The sequence below is a fragment of the Dromiciops gliroides genome, chromosome 3 (assembly GCF_019393635.1).
Source record: "Dromiciops gliroides isolate mDroGli1 chromosome 3, mDroGli1.pri, whole genome shotgun sequence".
In the NCBI taxonomy this organism is placed as follows: domain Eukaryota; kingdom Metazoa; phylum Chordata; class Mammalia; order Microbiotheria; family Microbiotheriidae; genus Dromiciops; species Dromiciops gliroides.
The window spans coordinates 525,342,640-525,359,175 of record NC_057863.1 but is presented as its reverse complement, the minus strand read 5'-3'; the positions used below and the strand labels follow the sequence as shown (position 1 = coordinate 525,359,175).

At 35.9% G+C, this 16,536-nt stretch overlaps 1 protein-coding gene across 1 annotated transcript in view; it reads left to right on the top strand.

Moving 5' to 3' along the window:
• Nucleotides 1-1,683: 1,683 nt before the first annotated feature.
• LOC122749901 (caspase-13-like) overlaps nt 1,684-16,536 on the top strand; it is a 47,289-nt gene continuing 32,436 nt past the window's right edge. The window contains exons 1-7 of the mRNA XM_043996474.1: nt 1,684-1,700; nt 3,238-3,483; nt 4,621-4,698; nt 9,893-9,987; nt 13,028-13,201; nt 13,708-13,942; nt 14,479-14,625. Coding sequence (XP_043852409.1) covers nt 1,694-1,700; nt 3,238-3,483; nt 4,621-4,698; nt 9,893-9,987; nt 13,028-13,201; nt 13,708-13,942; nt 14,479-14,625 — 982 coding nt within the window. The 5' untranslated portion in view covers nt 1,684-1,693. The remainder of the gene's footprint in view (nt 1,701-3,237; nt 3,484-4,620; nt 4,699-9,892; nt 9,988-13,027; nt 13,202-13,707; nt 13,943-14,478; nt 14,626-16,536) is intronic.

Sequence of the window (16,536 nt, the reverse complement as noted above, 5' to 3'; positions counted from 1 at the left end):
ACGCAAATGGTAAGTCTTGAGATCCTTAGGGTATTAGTGAAATAACTCTACTATTCTATTCCTATTTTTCTCCATTTTCTTCTGCAAATAAATACCTTGAACATGATCAGTAATTATAAAGCTTTGTTGGATTTGAATTAGAAACTCTTTCCCCTTTAACTTTTTATACTGTCCTTGAAATATTTCATTGCTTTTTAAACCATTTAAAAAGATCTACTAGGAAAGAACAAGGTGGTATTTTGGATAAGACTGAAGTTTATGTCCTCTTACATGAGAAGCTAGAAGGATTAAAACATCCAGTCCAGATATTATCTAGCAGGAAATACAAGCAGGGCTTGCTATTGTTGTGAGGCGTTTGGGGTTCCTTTAAGATCAGATCATGAGCCATGGGGTGGCTAGGTGATGCAGTGGATACAGCACCGGCCCTGGAGTCAGGAGGACCTGAGTTCAAGTCTAGCCTCAGACTCTTGACACTTAATAGCTGTGTTACCCTGGGCAGGTCACTTAACCCCAATTGCCTCACCAAAATCCAAAAAAACAAAGATCTCGAGCCAAAAATAAACAAATAAACAAACAAACAAATAAATAAAAAATCACTAAGGTAGCTAGGTAGTGCAGTGGATAAAGCATTGGCCCTTGATTCAGGAGGACCTGAGTTCAAATTCTGCCTCAGACACTTGACACTTACTAGCTCTGTGACCTTGGGCAAGTCACTTAACCCTCATTGCTCCAGAAGAAAAAAAAATTATCGTGGACCTAGACTCTCATTTTTAACCATTAGAGAAGTCTTCCTCACATTAAAATCCCTCTTAGTGGAGACTGTAGTTTCTTTTCTTTCAGTATGTTCTCCGGGAGTATGAGCATGGACAGTTAACCGTCTGGATGTTCTATAAATCTGATATTTTTGGTGTTTTTGTTTTCTGGCTATCCTTGGCCTTTATTTAAAAATAAGTTGAAGAAAATGTCCTCAGACTTACAGGCTTCTCATAGTACTCAGAGAAATTAATAAGAATAACAAAAAGAATGGATAAATATGTAATTGATTTTATTGTTCTTTGCTGGGGCTTTTTCAAAACTCTTCAGGGTTGGAATGGGTATGTGCAAGGGGCAAATGGAAATGAGGCCAAGAAGTGGCAATAGGGAATGATGGTTCAGATCCTGTCTCTGTTCCTTACCACATTGTATGACCTCAAGAAAGCACTTTATGTTTTAGGGGCTTCAGTTTCCTCCTCTGTTTGATGAGAGGGCTGTGGTTGATCACCTCTCAGGACTTTAATTACTCTAACGTGCTATGTATCTATCATACTGGCACTTGAAAATTCAACATGACATGAAGCCTACCCTAATTTCATGTTAAAAGTCTTCAGTACATTGTTTAATTTGGTCCAATGGATGAGATGAGGAGCCCAAATTGAAGGTTTGTGAGCATGTGCCTGTTTGTGGGCCCCATTTGCTTTCTCATTTTTCCTATTTATTTTTTGAGTGAGAGAATGAAGTTTAGATTTACATTCCAAAGGCCTGGAAACCAGACTTTCCTATTTTGGTAAAGATCAGTGCAATGCTGAGGCAGCTTTTTCAGTTTTTTTATTAACCCACACCCTTCTTTCCTGACTTCTCCCGAGGGGTGTACACAGGAAGGCTAACATTTACTTTCATTTTCACTCTCTTGCATTACTGGCGAGTTAGAAGGAACATGGCTGGTGAGTGGGGATCTTTTTTGTCTCTAAGGTGGGAGTATTTGAGCCGGGCTTGTGGGATTGCTTTCCAGTAAGTAAGCCTGGGAGTTCAGAGCAGAGGGACACACCAGGAAATTATTTTCTGATGATGGTGTTGCTTTTTGAAGCTGGAACTTTTCTTATGCCAGGTTTATGTTGTAGAAATGACAACTAGGATGCAGGAGTTAGATTCCCATCTCCAAACTCCCGGAAAGAGGTCAAAGGGAAACTGACTTTATTCTGTTTCCTTATGCTTTTTCTCTGGTTGTCATCTGAATAACACTGTTATTTTCTCCTTTCCTGTTTTGTTACCTTCTAGGAATATGTCTGATTGAATTGCTGAAGCTCTTTAGGCCTCAGTTTCATAGAATTTTATTACTGGAATGGATAGTTGAGACTATTGTGCTCCAACCTGTCCTTTTACAGAGGAGAAAATTGAGGCTTAGTAAAGGCTTGTCCACTGTCACATAGTGTAAGAGAGAGCCAAAAACAAACCTAGGTCTTTCGACTCCTTTTCTGATGTCCTGTGATTACAAGAACATAGGATATTGTTGTAACCTGAAAGTTTCTGAAATAGTAGAACATTTTCTCTACTTTTTAACATGACCCCAAGATGAAAGCTACCATACTTTCTTTAATCAATATCTTTATCCCTTTTCCCTACCCTTGTACCACCTTGCACCAAAAAAAAAAAATGCCACAAATAGTCACATTCAAATTCTGGTCTTTCAAAGAGAAATGCTTCAGTCAGAGAATGCTTGTATTTAGAGAAAATACCCCAGCATATTTCTTTCCTAGGGCTTTCAAAATCTCTGCTCTGAGCAAAACCCACACAAATTGAAATTATATTCTCTGAATATAGTTCCTGGGTCACAGGTTTAGAACTGGAAGGTTATTTGGAGGCCATCTTGTTCACCATCTTAATTTTACAGGTGAGGAAACTGATGTCCACAAAGCTTATTTGACCAGGAAATACATATGGCAAGATTTAACGTTAGGTGTTTTTCATAGACTCCAAGTCCAACAATCTATCCACTACAATAAACAGTGCTGTTCATAGCAGTTCAAAAACCTCATTTTTTTTAAAGGAACACTTTTTATGACTGTCATGATAGAGAAACTGAATGTAGTCATGTTATATTTTAATAATACCTAATACCCTCTCAAAATAATTTGATATAAATGGAAAAAGCTGGTGTCTTATCTTCTTTGGACTTCAGTTTCAAAGATTCATAGAACTTATGTTCCATTAAGTTCCCTTCAGAATGTCTATCTCAGCCACCCATTTTACAGTTGATGAAACTGAGGCTTATAGTAAAATGAACTATTCACCAACAATATTAGAAAGTAGTAAAGCAAGGATCAAACATATGTGGCATATTTGTTTAGGATCCCAAATTTGTTCTCATCTACAAAGTGATTCACACTGGGATATTTCCAAAGGCTTTCCTTTTCTGAAATGAGATGATTTTCTGACATTCCCTCTAAACTGTGAGTAACACTTCTGCTGTACTTTTAATAGAACAAAATAATGATAATCCAGTGAAAATGGTAAAGACTGCTGCTGCAAAAGTACTTAAAGATATTTATGATGACTTGATTGAAGAAGACATTTTCAAGCCAAACCAGATAAAGGATGTGAAAAAACAATTTTCATCAGTCAAGGACAGGAGTGAAGACTTGGTTAAGATCGTTACTCATAAAAGTAGCCAAATTGGCCAAATTGTTATAAAAAGATTATTGACAGCCACAAGACAACTTCATTCAGGTAAGGGTCAATGACATAACCTAAAATACTCATATCATGTAATCTCTCCCCTTATAATCCCCCTTTTGCTTAGAACTCAATATTTGGCTTCATCATTATTCCACATAATCCCTCCTCTACTCAGAACCCAATATCTGTATTTATTCTTATTCTAGAAGGCATAAGGAAAAGGGATTAATTCCTTTCTCAAGGCCTTTCAGTTCTAATTTTCCACGGTATCCTCTCTTTTTTGTTGTTTGGTTTTTGGTGGGGCAATGAGGGTTAAATGACTTGCCCAGGTTCACACAGCCAGTAAGTGTCAAGTGTGTGAGGCCGGATTTGAACTCAAGTCCTCCTAAATCCAGGGCTGGTGCTGTAGCCACTGTGCCACCTAGCTGACCCCCCTCCCCCCCCATGGCTTCCTTCTCTCCCCTTGGGTTATTGTCATCATCCTGCTACTATTCTCTTCAACCCCTCAGTCTTATTATTGGGTTCCAACCAGGTATCTGTCTTTTGTTTGAAGGATTCTTGCTCTTGGGTTAGGGAGCTTCGGTAATTCAATCCCTTGAAAACATTCTGTATAGTCTCAATCAACTTTCCTCAGCAGGTGACCTTTGGATGTTAGAATTCAGACCCTTCTGAATATTATCCATATTATATATTATTCGATGGGATAAAGGTTTAAGGAAACCTAAAAGTGCTTCCCAACTCTTGCTTTTTGTCACCGTATACTGCTTCAGTTCCTAGAGCATAGATATAACAGAAGAGATCTCAGACACTGAGTCAGTGTCCATAGGTTTTGATAATTTTTGATAATTTTGATAATTCAATTGGCTGTTAAAGGAAATTTGAAGAATAAACCAGGTCCCATTTTCCTGTAACCCAGAAAGTACAGTGAAAGATGGCTCAAAGACATTTAAGAAACAATGTATTATAATGGATAAGTTGCTCAATTTGTGATCAGGAGGATTAGGGTATAAATGCTACATCTAACACTAGCTATGTAACTAGAGACAAATATCAAAACATTGATGAGCTTTAAGAAACTCTCTTCAGATAAGTGCTAAATGATATATGAGTTATATTCAGCATAAGTGACAGAAGTTCTCAAAACAACAAAATCATACTCATGTTCCTCTCCTTTATTTTTTTCATAAGGAACCCAAGCAGAAGATGAAAACTTGGAACCAACAGAAAATGCAGGGATGTCACAGACAGTGTCTTCCCTTTTATTAGGTAACTATGTCTCCAAACCAAGAAATGACATTGAAACCCATTTCTGCTTCTCTCCTTGAACTGTGAATAAACTTAGAGCAGTGAGGTACTAAGCAGAGAGGTACTCAGATAAGTGATGTGATACAAAGGAGACAGTTTGGGAATGGAAAGCAGAAGACTTGGGTTCAAGTTAAGACTCTTCTTATTCATGGAGTGTATTAATTTTTATACCTTAAACTGAGACTCAATCACCTTACCTAAAAATGGAGCTAAATTTTTTGACCCTGACTTTCCTCTGAGATCACTGGAAAGATCAAATGAAACAATGATTCTGGAATTGTGCTTCTGTTGTTATTGGTGTTCAGTCATGTCTGCTTCTGTGACCATATTTGGGGTCATCTTGGCAAAGGTACTGGAGTGATTTGAGATTTCTTTTACAGTTAATTTTACAGATGAGGATATTGAGGCAAATAGGGTTTAGTGACTTGCCCAGTTTCCCTCAGCTAATAAGTGTCTGAGGCCAGAACTGAACTCAAGAAGATGATTCTTTCTGGCTTCAGGCCTGGCACTCTATCCACTGTGCCACTTAGCTGCCCCCTACATAATATTATACCGAAATAATACAGTATAAATGTATGGGATTGTTCATTACCACCAACCATTTTTTAAAATGATGCTACTGCATTCCAGAGAGTCCTTAAAAAGTCTTTCTACCTCATTATGGAGTGGGATAAATTCATATGAGACAGAGCCTAGTGAATGGATCTGAGAAATTCTTATTTCCATGTACTACATAGAATCTTATTGTACTTGTTTTGGCCTGATTTCTTCATTTTTGTTCTGCCCATAATTTAGATACCATTTAAGAAATAGATACCTTTTGTAGAATTTGAAGATAGAAGGTACTTTAGAATCTATTGTACCCTAATAACTTTACTGGTAAGGAAATTGAAGACTAAACAGAAGGGAAATGACTTGTTCAGTAATGTATAAGTAGCAATTATTATCTCTGGAATTCAAACACAGGTCCTGTAATTCTAAATTCGGTGTTATTTCCATTATGTTGTGCAGCATTGTCCTTTAATCAATCAACTTTCTTTTTTTAATCTTTAGCCACAAACTTTATCCTATAGACATTTTTTAGCAAAGAAACCCATTTATCCAAGTCAGTAGCAAAACAGAAACCAGAAAACACATATTCATATACCAGATAATATAGAGTGAAGAATTCCTAAAAGCAGTGAGGAAACTCAGCATAACCAAAAGAACAAGAGTCCCAGATTAGGAGAACTTTCCTAAAGTCTCTAATGGCAAGGTGGGGATAGGAACATAATGGAGACTGCTTTCACATCAGCTTTTCCCAGAGTTTTGATATTCCTTCAGCAACCTGAAGGGGGATTGGTACCATCCATTTTCTTTCTTGTAACTGGAAGCCAATAGCTTCCAAAGGGACTTTAGAGTCCAAAGGGGTGGAGGAAACTGATGTCCTCAGACTTCTCTCTCCATCTCCTTCCAACTCTGCTGCACCACTCACAAAGATGCAGAGCACTGATTTCATTTTTTTAAATGATGAAAGTATTTTATTGTTTTCCACTTACATGTATAGATAGTTTTCAACATTTGTTTTTATATGGTTACTAGTTTCAAATCATAGACTTTTTTTTTTAAGAGCTCCATTTTCATTTAAAAAAATCAAGCTAACATTTGTCCTTTTCTGGCCTGATAACTCAAATCCTATTCATCAAGATAGTTCAAGGTTTACTTAGAGAAAGACAGGAACTACCCTTGTCAATTACTGTAGTACCCTAGAATTTAATGTTAGTTGGTTTGCTAACTTAAGTTACTGAGGGCACATAGATGTTGTCTTACAACATCCTGATTTTCTGAGTTTTAACTCTCTTTTAGCCTTTTATTTAAGCAAAATAGTAATTTTCAGGATTCTCATTATGATTTATTAGCATAATTCATCAATCAAGTAATCTAGCCTTTACAAAGTGCTTATGACATGCCATGCATTATGCTGAGTGATGGGAATATAATGGACAAAAGTTACACTGCTTCTGCCCAGTATGCTATTTCATTTTAATGGGAGGGAAATCGTGGCTATCTATAAATATATACAAAATAATCAGAAATATACACAAGGTAATTTGGGAATGAAAGCTACTACTACCTGGGGAACCAAAGACTTCATTTAAAAGGTGCCCCTTGAATTGAGTTTTGAAAGAAACCGTGGATTCCAAGAATTGTAGGTGAGAAGATATGTATTACTGGAATCATTTACTTTCAGTGCAAAATGTTAGCATTGGATACTAGGTCAATGAGTGAGGAGAAAAGTCAAGTTTAAAGTAGGAAGGGGGAAAATGTGGCTGAAAGACAATAGAGTCATTGTAATTTATTGATCAGCATACAGACATGATTAGGCCTATGTTTTAGGAAAATCATTTTGATGACTGAGTTGAAGATTTGATTAAAAAGACAGAGATTTGAGGTAGTGAGATGAAATAGCAGGCGATTATAATTGGCTAGGAATGAGGTAATATGGACCTAAACTTGGCACATGACTGCTTAAATATAAGTGGAGAAGATGGGACAAAATAAAGATATGTCATGGAAATAGAAACCTTTGATAATGGATTGTTATAATATGGCAAGTTAGATCCTGGAATGGAGAACAGCACTAAGAGTGAACATGTTTGTGAGTATGCTTCAACATTAACAGAAAAGTTCAGAACAGGGGTGGGTTTTGAGGAAAAGATGGTGATTTCAATTTTGGCCATCCTGAGTTTAATGGGCCTATGAAATATCTAGTTCAAAATGTCCAACAATTCGTTTCTTTTAGATTGTGAGTTCTTTGAGAGCAAAAACTATGATTTGCCTTTCTTTTTTATCTCAAGAACTCAGCATATTGCTTTAAAAATATTTGTTAAATGATTGATTTCTGATATGGAAATGGGAATCAGGGAGAAACTTGGTTGGACTGTATTTATAGATTTGGGAGTCATCTACTCTCTATATAGAGAGAGTAACTGAACCCATGGAAACTGATGAGGGGGAAGAGAGACGAGACAGAAAGAAACAGGAAGAGAGACAGGGAACAAAAGAGATACAGGCAGAGATAGAGAGAGAAATACAGAGACACACAGAGAGAAAGATACAGAGAGAGGGGGAGTGCCTAGGTCAGAGTTTATATACTCACAGTTAGTGAAAATTATATGGATAATGATCCAAGAAAAGACTCAGAAAAGGAATGACTAGTTAAGTTGGAACAGAACCAGGAGATGATAATGTTACCAAGATTCAGGGTAGAGAGACTATCAAGGAGAAGAGTTGCCAAGAATGTCAAGTGATACAAAGAGAAAGAGGATGAGAACAGAAAAGTTATTAAATGTGATGATTAAGAAATCATTGATAGTTTTGGATTGTTCACTTTCATTTGACAGATGATATTGGAATCTAGATGGCAGGCCTTAAGAAAAGAGTATGAATTGGCAAGATGGAGTCAGTGACTATTACTTTTTCAGAAAATTGGGCTGAGAGTAGGAGTGGAAAGGTAGAATAAAAATTAATGGGGTTTATAGGAACAAGTAAGAGTTTTTGAAGGATGAGGGAGGTTTGTGAATATTTGTATGGACAGAACCAATGTATAGGAAGAGATTAATGATTAGAGAGGGTGAGGAGATAAGATGAAATTCAACCTGCTAAATCTGTTGAGAGGGCATAGAATCAATAGTGCATGTAGAAGGGTTGGACTAATTGAGAATGAAAGAAAGCAAAATAAATGATTAAATTCATGCCATGCTCTAAGCAGTAAGATAAAATCCATTTCTTAAAAAAATATATAATGATGGATATAGTGGAGGACACATGCCAGGAATTTATGGTAAGGGGAAAAGAGGGATTTTTTTTTTTAATGAATAGCATTTTTTTTTTGCAAAGTAAATACATGGAAGTAACTAAGAAGCTGGGGAATGGGATGCTGTCACAGCCTTAAATAAGGAAGTTTTGGGGGGCGGCTAGGTGGCGCAGTGGTTCAAAGCACCGGCCCTGGAGTCAGGAGTACCTGGGTTCAAATCAAGCCTCAGACACTTGACACTTACCAGCTGTGTGACCCTGGGCAAGTCACTTAACACCCATGGCCCCCCAAAAAAATAAATAAATAAGGAAGTTGTGAAAAACTTATGGGGAAAGTGGCATAAAGATTTAAATAGAGAGGAATGAAAGGATTGCTTTGTTGGCATTAAGGAGCCAGTTTCCATTAGAAAACATTAGTCTAACTTATACCCTGATAACAGCAGAATTCCTAATCCTTCCATGATCTTTTTCTTGTCCTCTACTTAGCTTTCTGATACTAGCATTTTTCATCACCTTCAACTCATTCATGATGTCACTACTCCTTTACTATTCTTAGAGAAAGTGAAGAAATTTCACAGTATGTTCAGGGTATGGCAGATGGAATAGTTTGTTTGCAGTGGAAACCTAAAGAAAAGAGGCTGGAGAAATAGAATGGGAAATATATGCAGAGATGCAAATCATAGAGAGACTTGGGATACAGAAGAAGGAGTCAAATTTTACCCTGTGTAAAATGAATCTCAAGGGTACATACAACACCCCACATTATATTTTAAGGAATATGGAGCTACTTAGCAAAGGGGTGTTGGCACAAGTGGTGATATGAGCAAAGCACTGTTTCAGCAAGACTAAGCAACATTCAGGAGAGATTGGGATCAGGGAAGATGAGAGGCAGGGAGAAAAGTGAGGAGGTAGTTGTTGTACAGTAGTGATAGTGGGAACTCAAAGGAAAGGAGGGGTGTGAATACATTCCCAAGGACAAAGCAAAAGAGCTTAGCAACTTACAAGATACAGAGTGTATCATAGAGGTTTTTGGAGGTTGAGTGTATGGTAACTGAGAAAATTGTGGTAGAATTATTATATATAGGGAAGTGAAGAGAGTGAAAAGATTGGTAACAACAGATTATGAGTTTGAATTTTTCAGAGTTTTAAGTATTCACAGGATAACCCCCAATGGTATTCAGGATAAAGTCTTTTTTTGTTTTCTTTCAAAATAGTTTCCTCTATCTTTGTTTTCTTTTATTCATGTGAATATGTTTTTCATTCTCAGAGGCATTTCCTCAGAATGACAGTAGGTTCTAACAGAAGTACAATGTCAAAGGCTATCCTAGCTTATTAGGATTTTTTTTTCTTACTCTTGTAGCACCTTGGGCTATGCAGGAGACTGAACCCCTAAACAAGGTCAAGCTCAGCCCTAAAGATTTCTACCATGAATTGAAGGAAGCAAAGGATGAAGAGGTACCATTTTTGGATGAATAAATGTAAAAGGATAATCAATAATCTTCCTCAAGTATAGGAACTGAAGAACTTTTAGTGGTTGTTTTCTATTGCCTAGAAATGCTTTCAGGTCATACAAATGCTGTGGAGAGTTCCCTCATCTAGCCATGTCTATGATCAGGATTTTCAGTTTATTTCAATTCCTAACTCTAATATACATCCTTGACTTATCTTTCTGTTTCCTAGGTAAAAATCCTAAGCCTGACCCTGGTTATACCCTAGGACCCTCCTTCCCCTCAATCCATTTAAAAGACATATTTATTGTGTCCACTGTGTGACAGTCTTCTGGGTAATAATATTGATAATTACCTGTATTGTTCATTGAAAAAGTTTATCACTTTGCATAAGAAATCAGGGAAAGACTCACTTAATTGTCCTGCAAGGCAGGTTATGGTGATTGCCACATGAAACATACAATAATGATTCAGTGAGGTTTATAGAAAAGAATGATTCAACTCAATTCCACAAAATTTATTAAGCACCTATTTTGTGCAAGGCACTATGTGAGGTTCTAGCCATACAAAGACAAATTTCCTGTCCTCAAAGAACTTGTTTTCTACACAGAGAACACAATAGTGAGGAAGGAAGAACATGAATAAGCAGGAAAAATGTAGGAATGGAACCTGAACTGAACCATGAATTGAGTTAAGGATTCTTAAAAGCTTCTTGGAAGTGGGGGATAGGAAACAAACAAACACCCCCCCAAAAAAAAAGTAAGACCAAAATAGCTACCAAGAAGGTGGAATTGCTCTAAAGAGAAATAATATGAATGAATTTTATGGACCACTGATAAAATCCCAGGTTCATACAAGAATAATAACCACAAAAAGAAGGGACAAGAGGAGTATTTAAAAAAAATATTTATAGAAATATATGGCATGACAAGACTAGATATCAAAAAGAATGCATCCCTGCTGAACTCTTACATAAGCAAGGGTTTTTTGTTTTTTGGCAAAGAAAATTTTCCTTGGGCTAGAAGAATAACGAAAAAAAGTCTATTAGGAAGTTCATCAAAATATAATATGGGGATAATATAAAAGCACTTGTTTTATTTCTAAATTCATGTTGCCTTGCCCAGATGATCTATGTCAAAGAATACCAAATTCACAAATGTGATGACAGAGTATAAACCATATACCATATGGTATATACCATAGACTTTAATTCTTAAGGAAATCCTAGAATCATTATTAAAGAGACGTGGGAAAAGAAAATAGAAATCACAAAGCTTCAGCATAGCCATCAGGGAGAGCTTACAGAAGAACAACTTTGCTTCCCTTTTTCCTTAATATGGCTTCTAAATTAGTAGATATAGAAAATATTGTAAGTCCAAAATGACATAATCAAAGTCATACAAAGTAGTATATAGAATATCTCATACTATTAAAGAAAAGAATGATATATTTGAGATAGATGATGCACTTTGCTGGATTAAGGAATGGTTGAATGGCTGCACCCAAAGAGTAGTCATGGTATGTAGTTAGACTCTAGATGTCCTCTTATGAACTAACACATGCAATAACTGGTTGAATCTCTAAAACTCAATGGAATATATTTCTTCTTCAGGGTTCAAGGTATATTCCTGACAGTCCAGGTGGTTATATATATTTTTTTCAACATAAATCCTGTGGGGAGACTTACATGAACCAACATATTTTGTCATAAGTGGAATAAGAAAAGGATATAAAACTTAAAGTATGATAAGATTTCCTCATCTTTGAAATGTGGATGATAGCCCCTACTATACATGTTTGTTTTGAGATAAAATGAAATAATATTTGTTAAGGGCTTTGCAAACCTTACAGGACAATGTAATACTAGATATTAATGTCAGTAAAAATAACAAAGCAAAGTTATATGTAATTATAATGAACAATCTTGACATTGAAATAGATATAAAGAAATAATTTCCATACTCCTTTCATTGTAGAAGTGAAAGTACTAATGGTATGTACTATGGAATATAGTTTCTGAGTTGGTTGATTTTTTTTATTTTTCCCTCTCTTATAAGGCATGACTCAGCGGGGTTGAGGGCAAACAGAGGTATGTGTAGAAGCAATGGTGATTAAAAAATAAACATTTAGGGGCAGCTAGATCAGTGGATAAAGCACCGGCCCTGGATTCAGGACTACCTGAATTCAAATCCAGCCTCAGACACTTGACAATTACTAGCCATGTGACCCTGGGCAAGTCACTTAACCCTCATTGCCCTGCAAACAAAAGGGAAAAAAAACATTTAAAATTAAATGTAGAAAGAGGGGTTTTAATTATGAAACCCCCCCTCTTTTTAGCTTTACCATCCTTTGAGAAAGGAAGGGATTGCTAAAATTTTGACACAAGGAATATGAGGGGGGTTGAAAAGAGTGAAGTTTTTGAAACAAGAAAAAATAATAGCCTGTTGTATTGGGAATTTGAGATTACATATACTAGAGTAATGGGCAGGTAGGCAGTACAGTCAATAGACTGCCAGACTTGGAGTCAAAAAGACTCATCTTCCTAAGTTCAAACACCAGTTCAGAGATCCTCAGTAAGTAACTTAACCTTGTTGGCCTCAGTTTCCTCATGTGTAAATGAGCTGGAGAAGGAAATGGCAAACCAACCCAGTATCTTTACCATGAAAACCCCAAATGGGACATAAAGCCTTGGACATGACTGAACAACAATAATAAAAGTAAAGAAATGAACATTGAAATTTATACACTTCTTGTAATATTTTTATAGCAACGTCAGGCAGAGATCTTATTATCATTTCTTATGATCATTTAGGCTAGCAAATCAATCTAGTTTGTCAAGATAAGAGTGTGAAAAGATGTGTTCATATTATATATATATATATATATACACACACACAATACATATATGTCCATGTAATATATACAATGTCATTTAATACAATATTATATTCATAATATATACAATATTACATAAATCATACTATATATAATATATTATATAATATAATCTATCTATCAAATCACTCTCTGTATTGTTTTTCTTAAAGATATATGCAGTCATGGAAGAGGGAAAACGCACACGTCTGGCCCTCATCATCTCTAATACAAAATTTGACCACCTAAATGAGAGAAATAAAGCTCAAGTTGATATTCAGAGAATGATGGAGCTACTCCAGGACCTGGGATATAGTGTCGATATCAAAGAAAACCTTACATCATTGGTAAATGCCACAAGGCCATAACACCACTACCCATGCCTTTTCTTTACCCCAAAAGGAAATGAATCATATATATATATATATATATATATATATATATACCATTTGGAACTAATCTTATCTCCTTGTGTTTTCTTTTTTTATCTTATAGGAAAGCTAGGTGGTACAGGAGATAGAGTTTAGGATCTACAGTCAGGACTGATTTTAAATTCAGGCTTAGACACTTAGTAGTGTTACCTTTAGGAAGTTCCTTAAGCACTACTTGCTTCAGTTTCCCCTAATATAAAATGGGTACAATAATACAACAAACCTCCCAGGATTGTTGTGAGCATCAAAGGAGATTATATTTGTAAAATGCTTAACACATTGCTTGGTACATATCAGGTGCTATATGAAAGCTAGCTTTTATTGTTATTTCTTCAATGCAAGTTCTTTTTCAGTGATACTCATCTATATGAGTTGATTTACTTTCACTAGCCTCTCAGGAAATAATTTTGAGTATCTCCCAGGAAATGACGTCAGTGTTGGAGAAATTTGCTGACCGCCCAGAACACAAGTCCTCGGACAGCACCTTTCTTGTGTTCATGTCTCACGGCACCAATGATGGCATCTTTGGGATAAAGCATAAACAGGAAGACCCAGATATCCTACTCAATGATACCATCTTTGAAATTTTCAACAATAGTAACTGTTACAGACTGAGACATAAACCAAAGGTTATCATCATCCATGGATGCCAAGTAGGTAAGTTTTTATGGTTTGATATTATATTACAAATGGCCAGTCATTTACACAGACCTTGGAAGGCTGTTCTATTCTTTCCCAGGGAGAAAGAAACAGCTATCTAGGCATATATTTATGATATTCATTAGCATAAGCAAATTATAGTAGAATCTATTAAACTATATTTACTGTGTCTAAGAAACATCATTGAATGACCAAGTTACCTCACATATTGAGAATTTGTTTACCCTACTGGTAATTGGTTATATGCACAACGTAAGTCCATACTTTAGTTTGCAATTGTCTTCATTCTGAATCAATGAGTTCCTTCATAATGGTCAAAAGGGGTTACCTCTGTGCATGTGAAAGTGCATGCATGTGTATGGATATTATCTGTAAAATATACTCCCAAGGATACACATCTTTAGTAATCACTGTAGTTGTACTGTGACCAAGGTGACTAACGTCATTTTTTATTTGCATTTCTTGTTTTAAAAAATTAATTAAATATAATTTATTTTCCAGTGACTGACATCATTTTTGCCCATTTCATATAGGAATGGTTTCAGACCATGGTGCAATGGCAGCTTCTGCAGACAGCTGTGTCCAGTCCTTCAAAGATGACAAAAATACCTTTTGGAAGGATGTAGCTGAGAAAGAACATGTAGAGAAGGACTTCATTTGTTTTCACTCTACAACTCCATGTATGTGGCTTCCTAGAAGGGAACTTACTAGTCCCCAAATACTGACCTTAAATATTCTCTCTTTTGTCCAATCAGAAAATCTATGTTTCTAGTATAATGGGAGATTTTAGATGATGAGGAGGATTACAATCTAATGCCCTTCATATTTAAGAGCCCACTGTCTCACTGCCTTATTATTGTTAAGGGGACTCCCCAAATCAATAGGACTGTGATGACAATAAAGATAAGATATCTGGCTCACATAGACTTGAAGAAAAAAGACAAAGAAAAATCACAGGCAAAATAATGAAATTGAATAAAAGAATTTCCAAGCTAGAAGAAACTTCAGGTGGCATATAGTCAATCCATGCCTGATAAAGAGTCTTTTCTAAAACACCCACCATCCAGTCTTTCCTTAAAGACCTCCAATATGGAGAAACCATTACTTTCTGATACACTCATGCCACTTTTGGGTAGATCTACAAAAGTTTGTTGTTGTTGGTGGTGGTGGTTTGTTTCCTTATACCCAGCCTATTTTTTCCTTTTTTAAATTTCTAACCATTGCTCCTAGTTCTGTACTATAGAACCTATCAAAACAAATCAAATTTCTTTATCACCCTTCAAGAAATTGAAGGCAGTTATCATGTTCCTTCCCTCCATCCACCCACCATGAGCTTTTTTCATTTAATCTAAACATTTCAGTTTCTTCAAACAAAATTTATATGGCATAATGATGGTACTTCTTCATATATGTTGTCTTTCTTTGGATATTTGCCAGCTTAGTAATTTTCTTCTTAAAATATATGTGTGTATTAAAATTTAAGAGTAAATAGACCATGTCAGCAACAACAGCTAAAAGAATAACAACAGAGCTTCATGGAAGACATGACATCATCAAATGTAGTCAGATTTAGTCAGTTATTAGTATCTAACATTAGAAAAAGGGATGAGAATGATACAAGCATTTTGGATACAGTTATTATGAATGGAGTGCAAATTCCTATCAGGTAAATCTCAGAAGTAGGAGAAGATAGAACATTCTAATGAATGCTTTAGTCAAGTTCTTGCTTAAATAATGTTTACAGTCTCTCTAAGATACATATAACCACTAGGTGGCATTCTTTGCCATTAGCTTATTTTAGATAACAAATGTACCGGGCCCTGGGAAATCTGGTATTTGTCCTGGTGGTTATTGTCTATGTCACATCCCAGAGCTATCTCCAAGAAAGTACCAAGTACTCTCTGAGGTTCTCAGAGAGTAGGCACTGTTCTATCCCATTAGTTTCACATGTCTCTAAGTGGCAGTGTATCTCATGACCTAAAGGATTTATTCAGGATAATTTTATCCCATCATAATGTTTCTAATGCCCTATCTACTGGCAAGTTTTGTATTTTCTATGAATTTGTTCTATCTAAAAGAACCTTAATAGCATCTCATCATGTAGATATGACAAAATGAAGTCATTACAAAGACAATTAGACAAAATGCAACAGTATATAAATATAGAATCAAGAAAAGGAACACAGTCAGAATGCACATTGAAACAGCTATCCCATGGAATATGTGACTTCAGGTTCTCTCACACCTAGACAATCTTTAGCCAGTTTATAAACATGGACAGGAGTTTTGGGATACAATATGTGAGGTAACTTGGTAACTCAATGATGCTTCTGAGACATGGTAAATATAGTGGAATAGAGTCTACTATAATTTGCCTATAGTTCCTTCGCCCCATCAGTTCTTCTCCCATTGGAACAAATAAATCATGATTCATGTAATAATACAGAATATTCATATTGTATTCTACTCATGACCCTCTTGGGGGCCAAAATAAATTGAAGGAATTCAATAATTAGGATAATTCAGCTTAATTTCTAGCATAATTATTGTCTTGCAAACAAGCCAGCTTAGACAAAGCTCCTTAGCTTGCC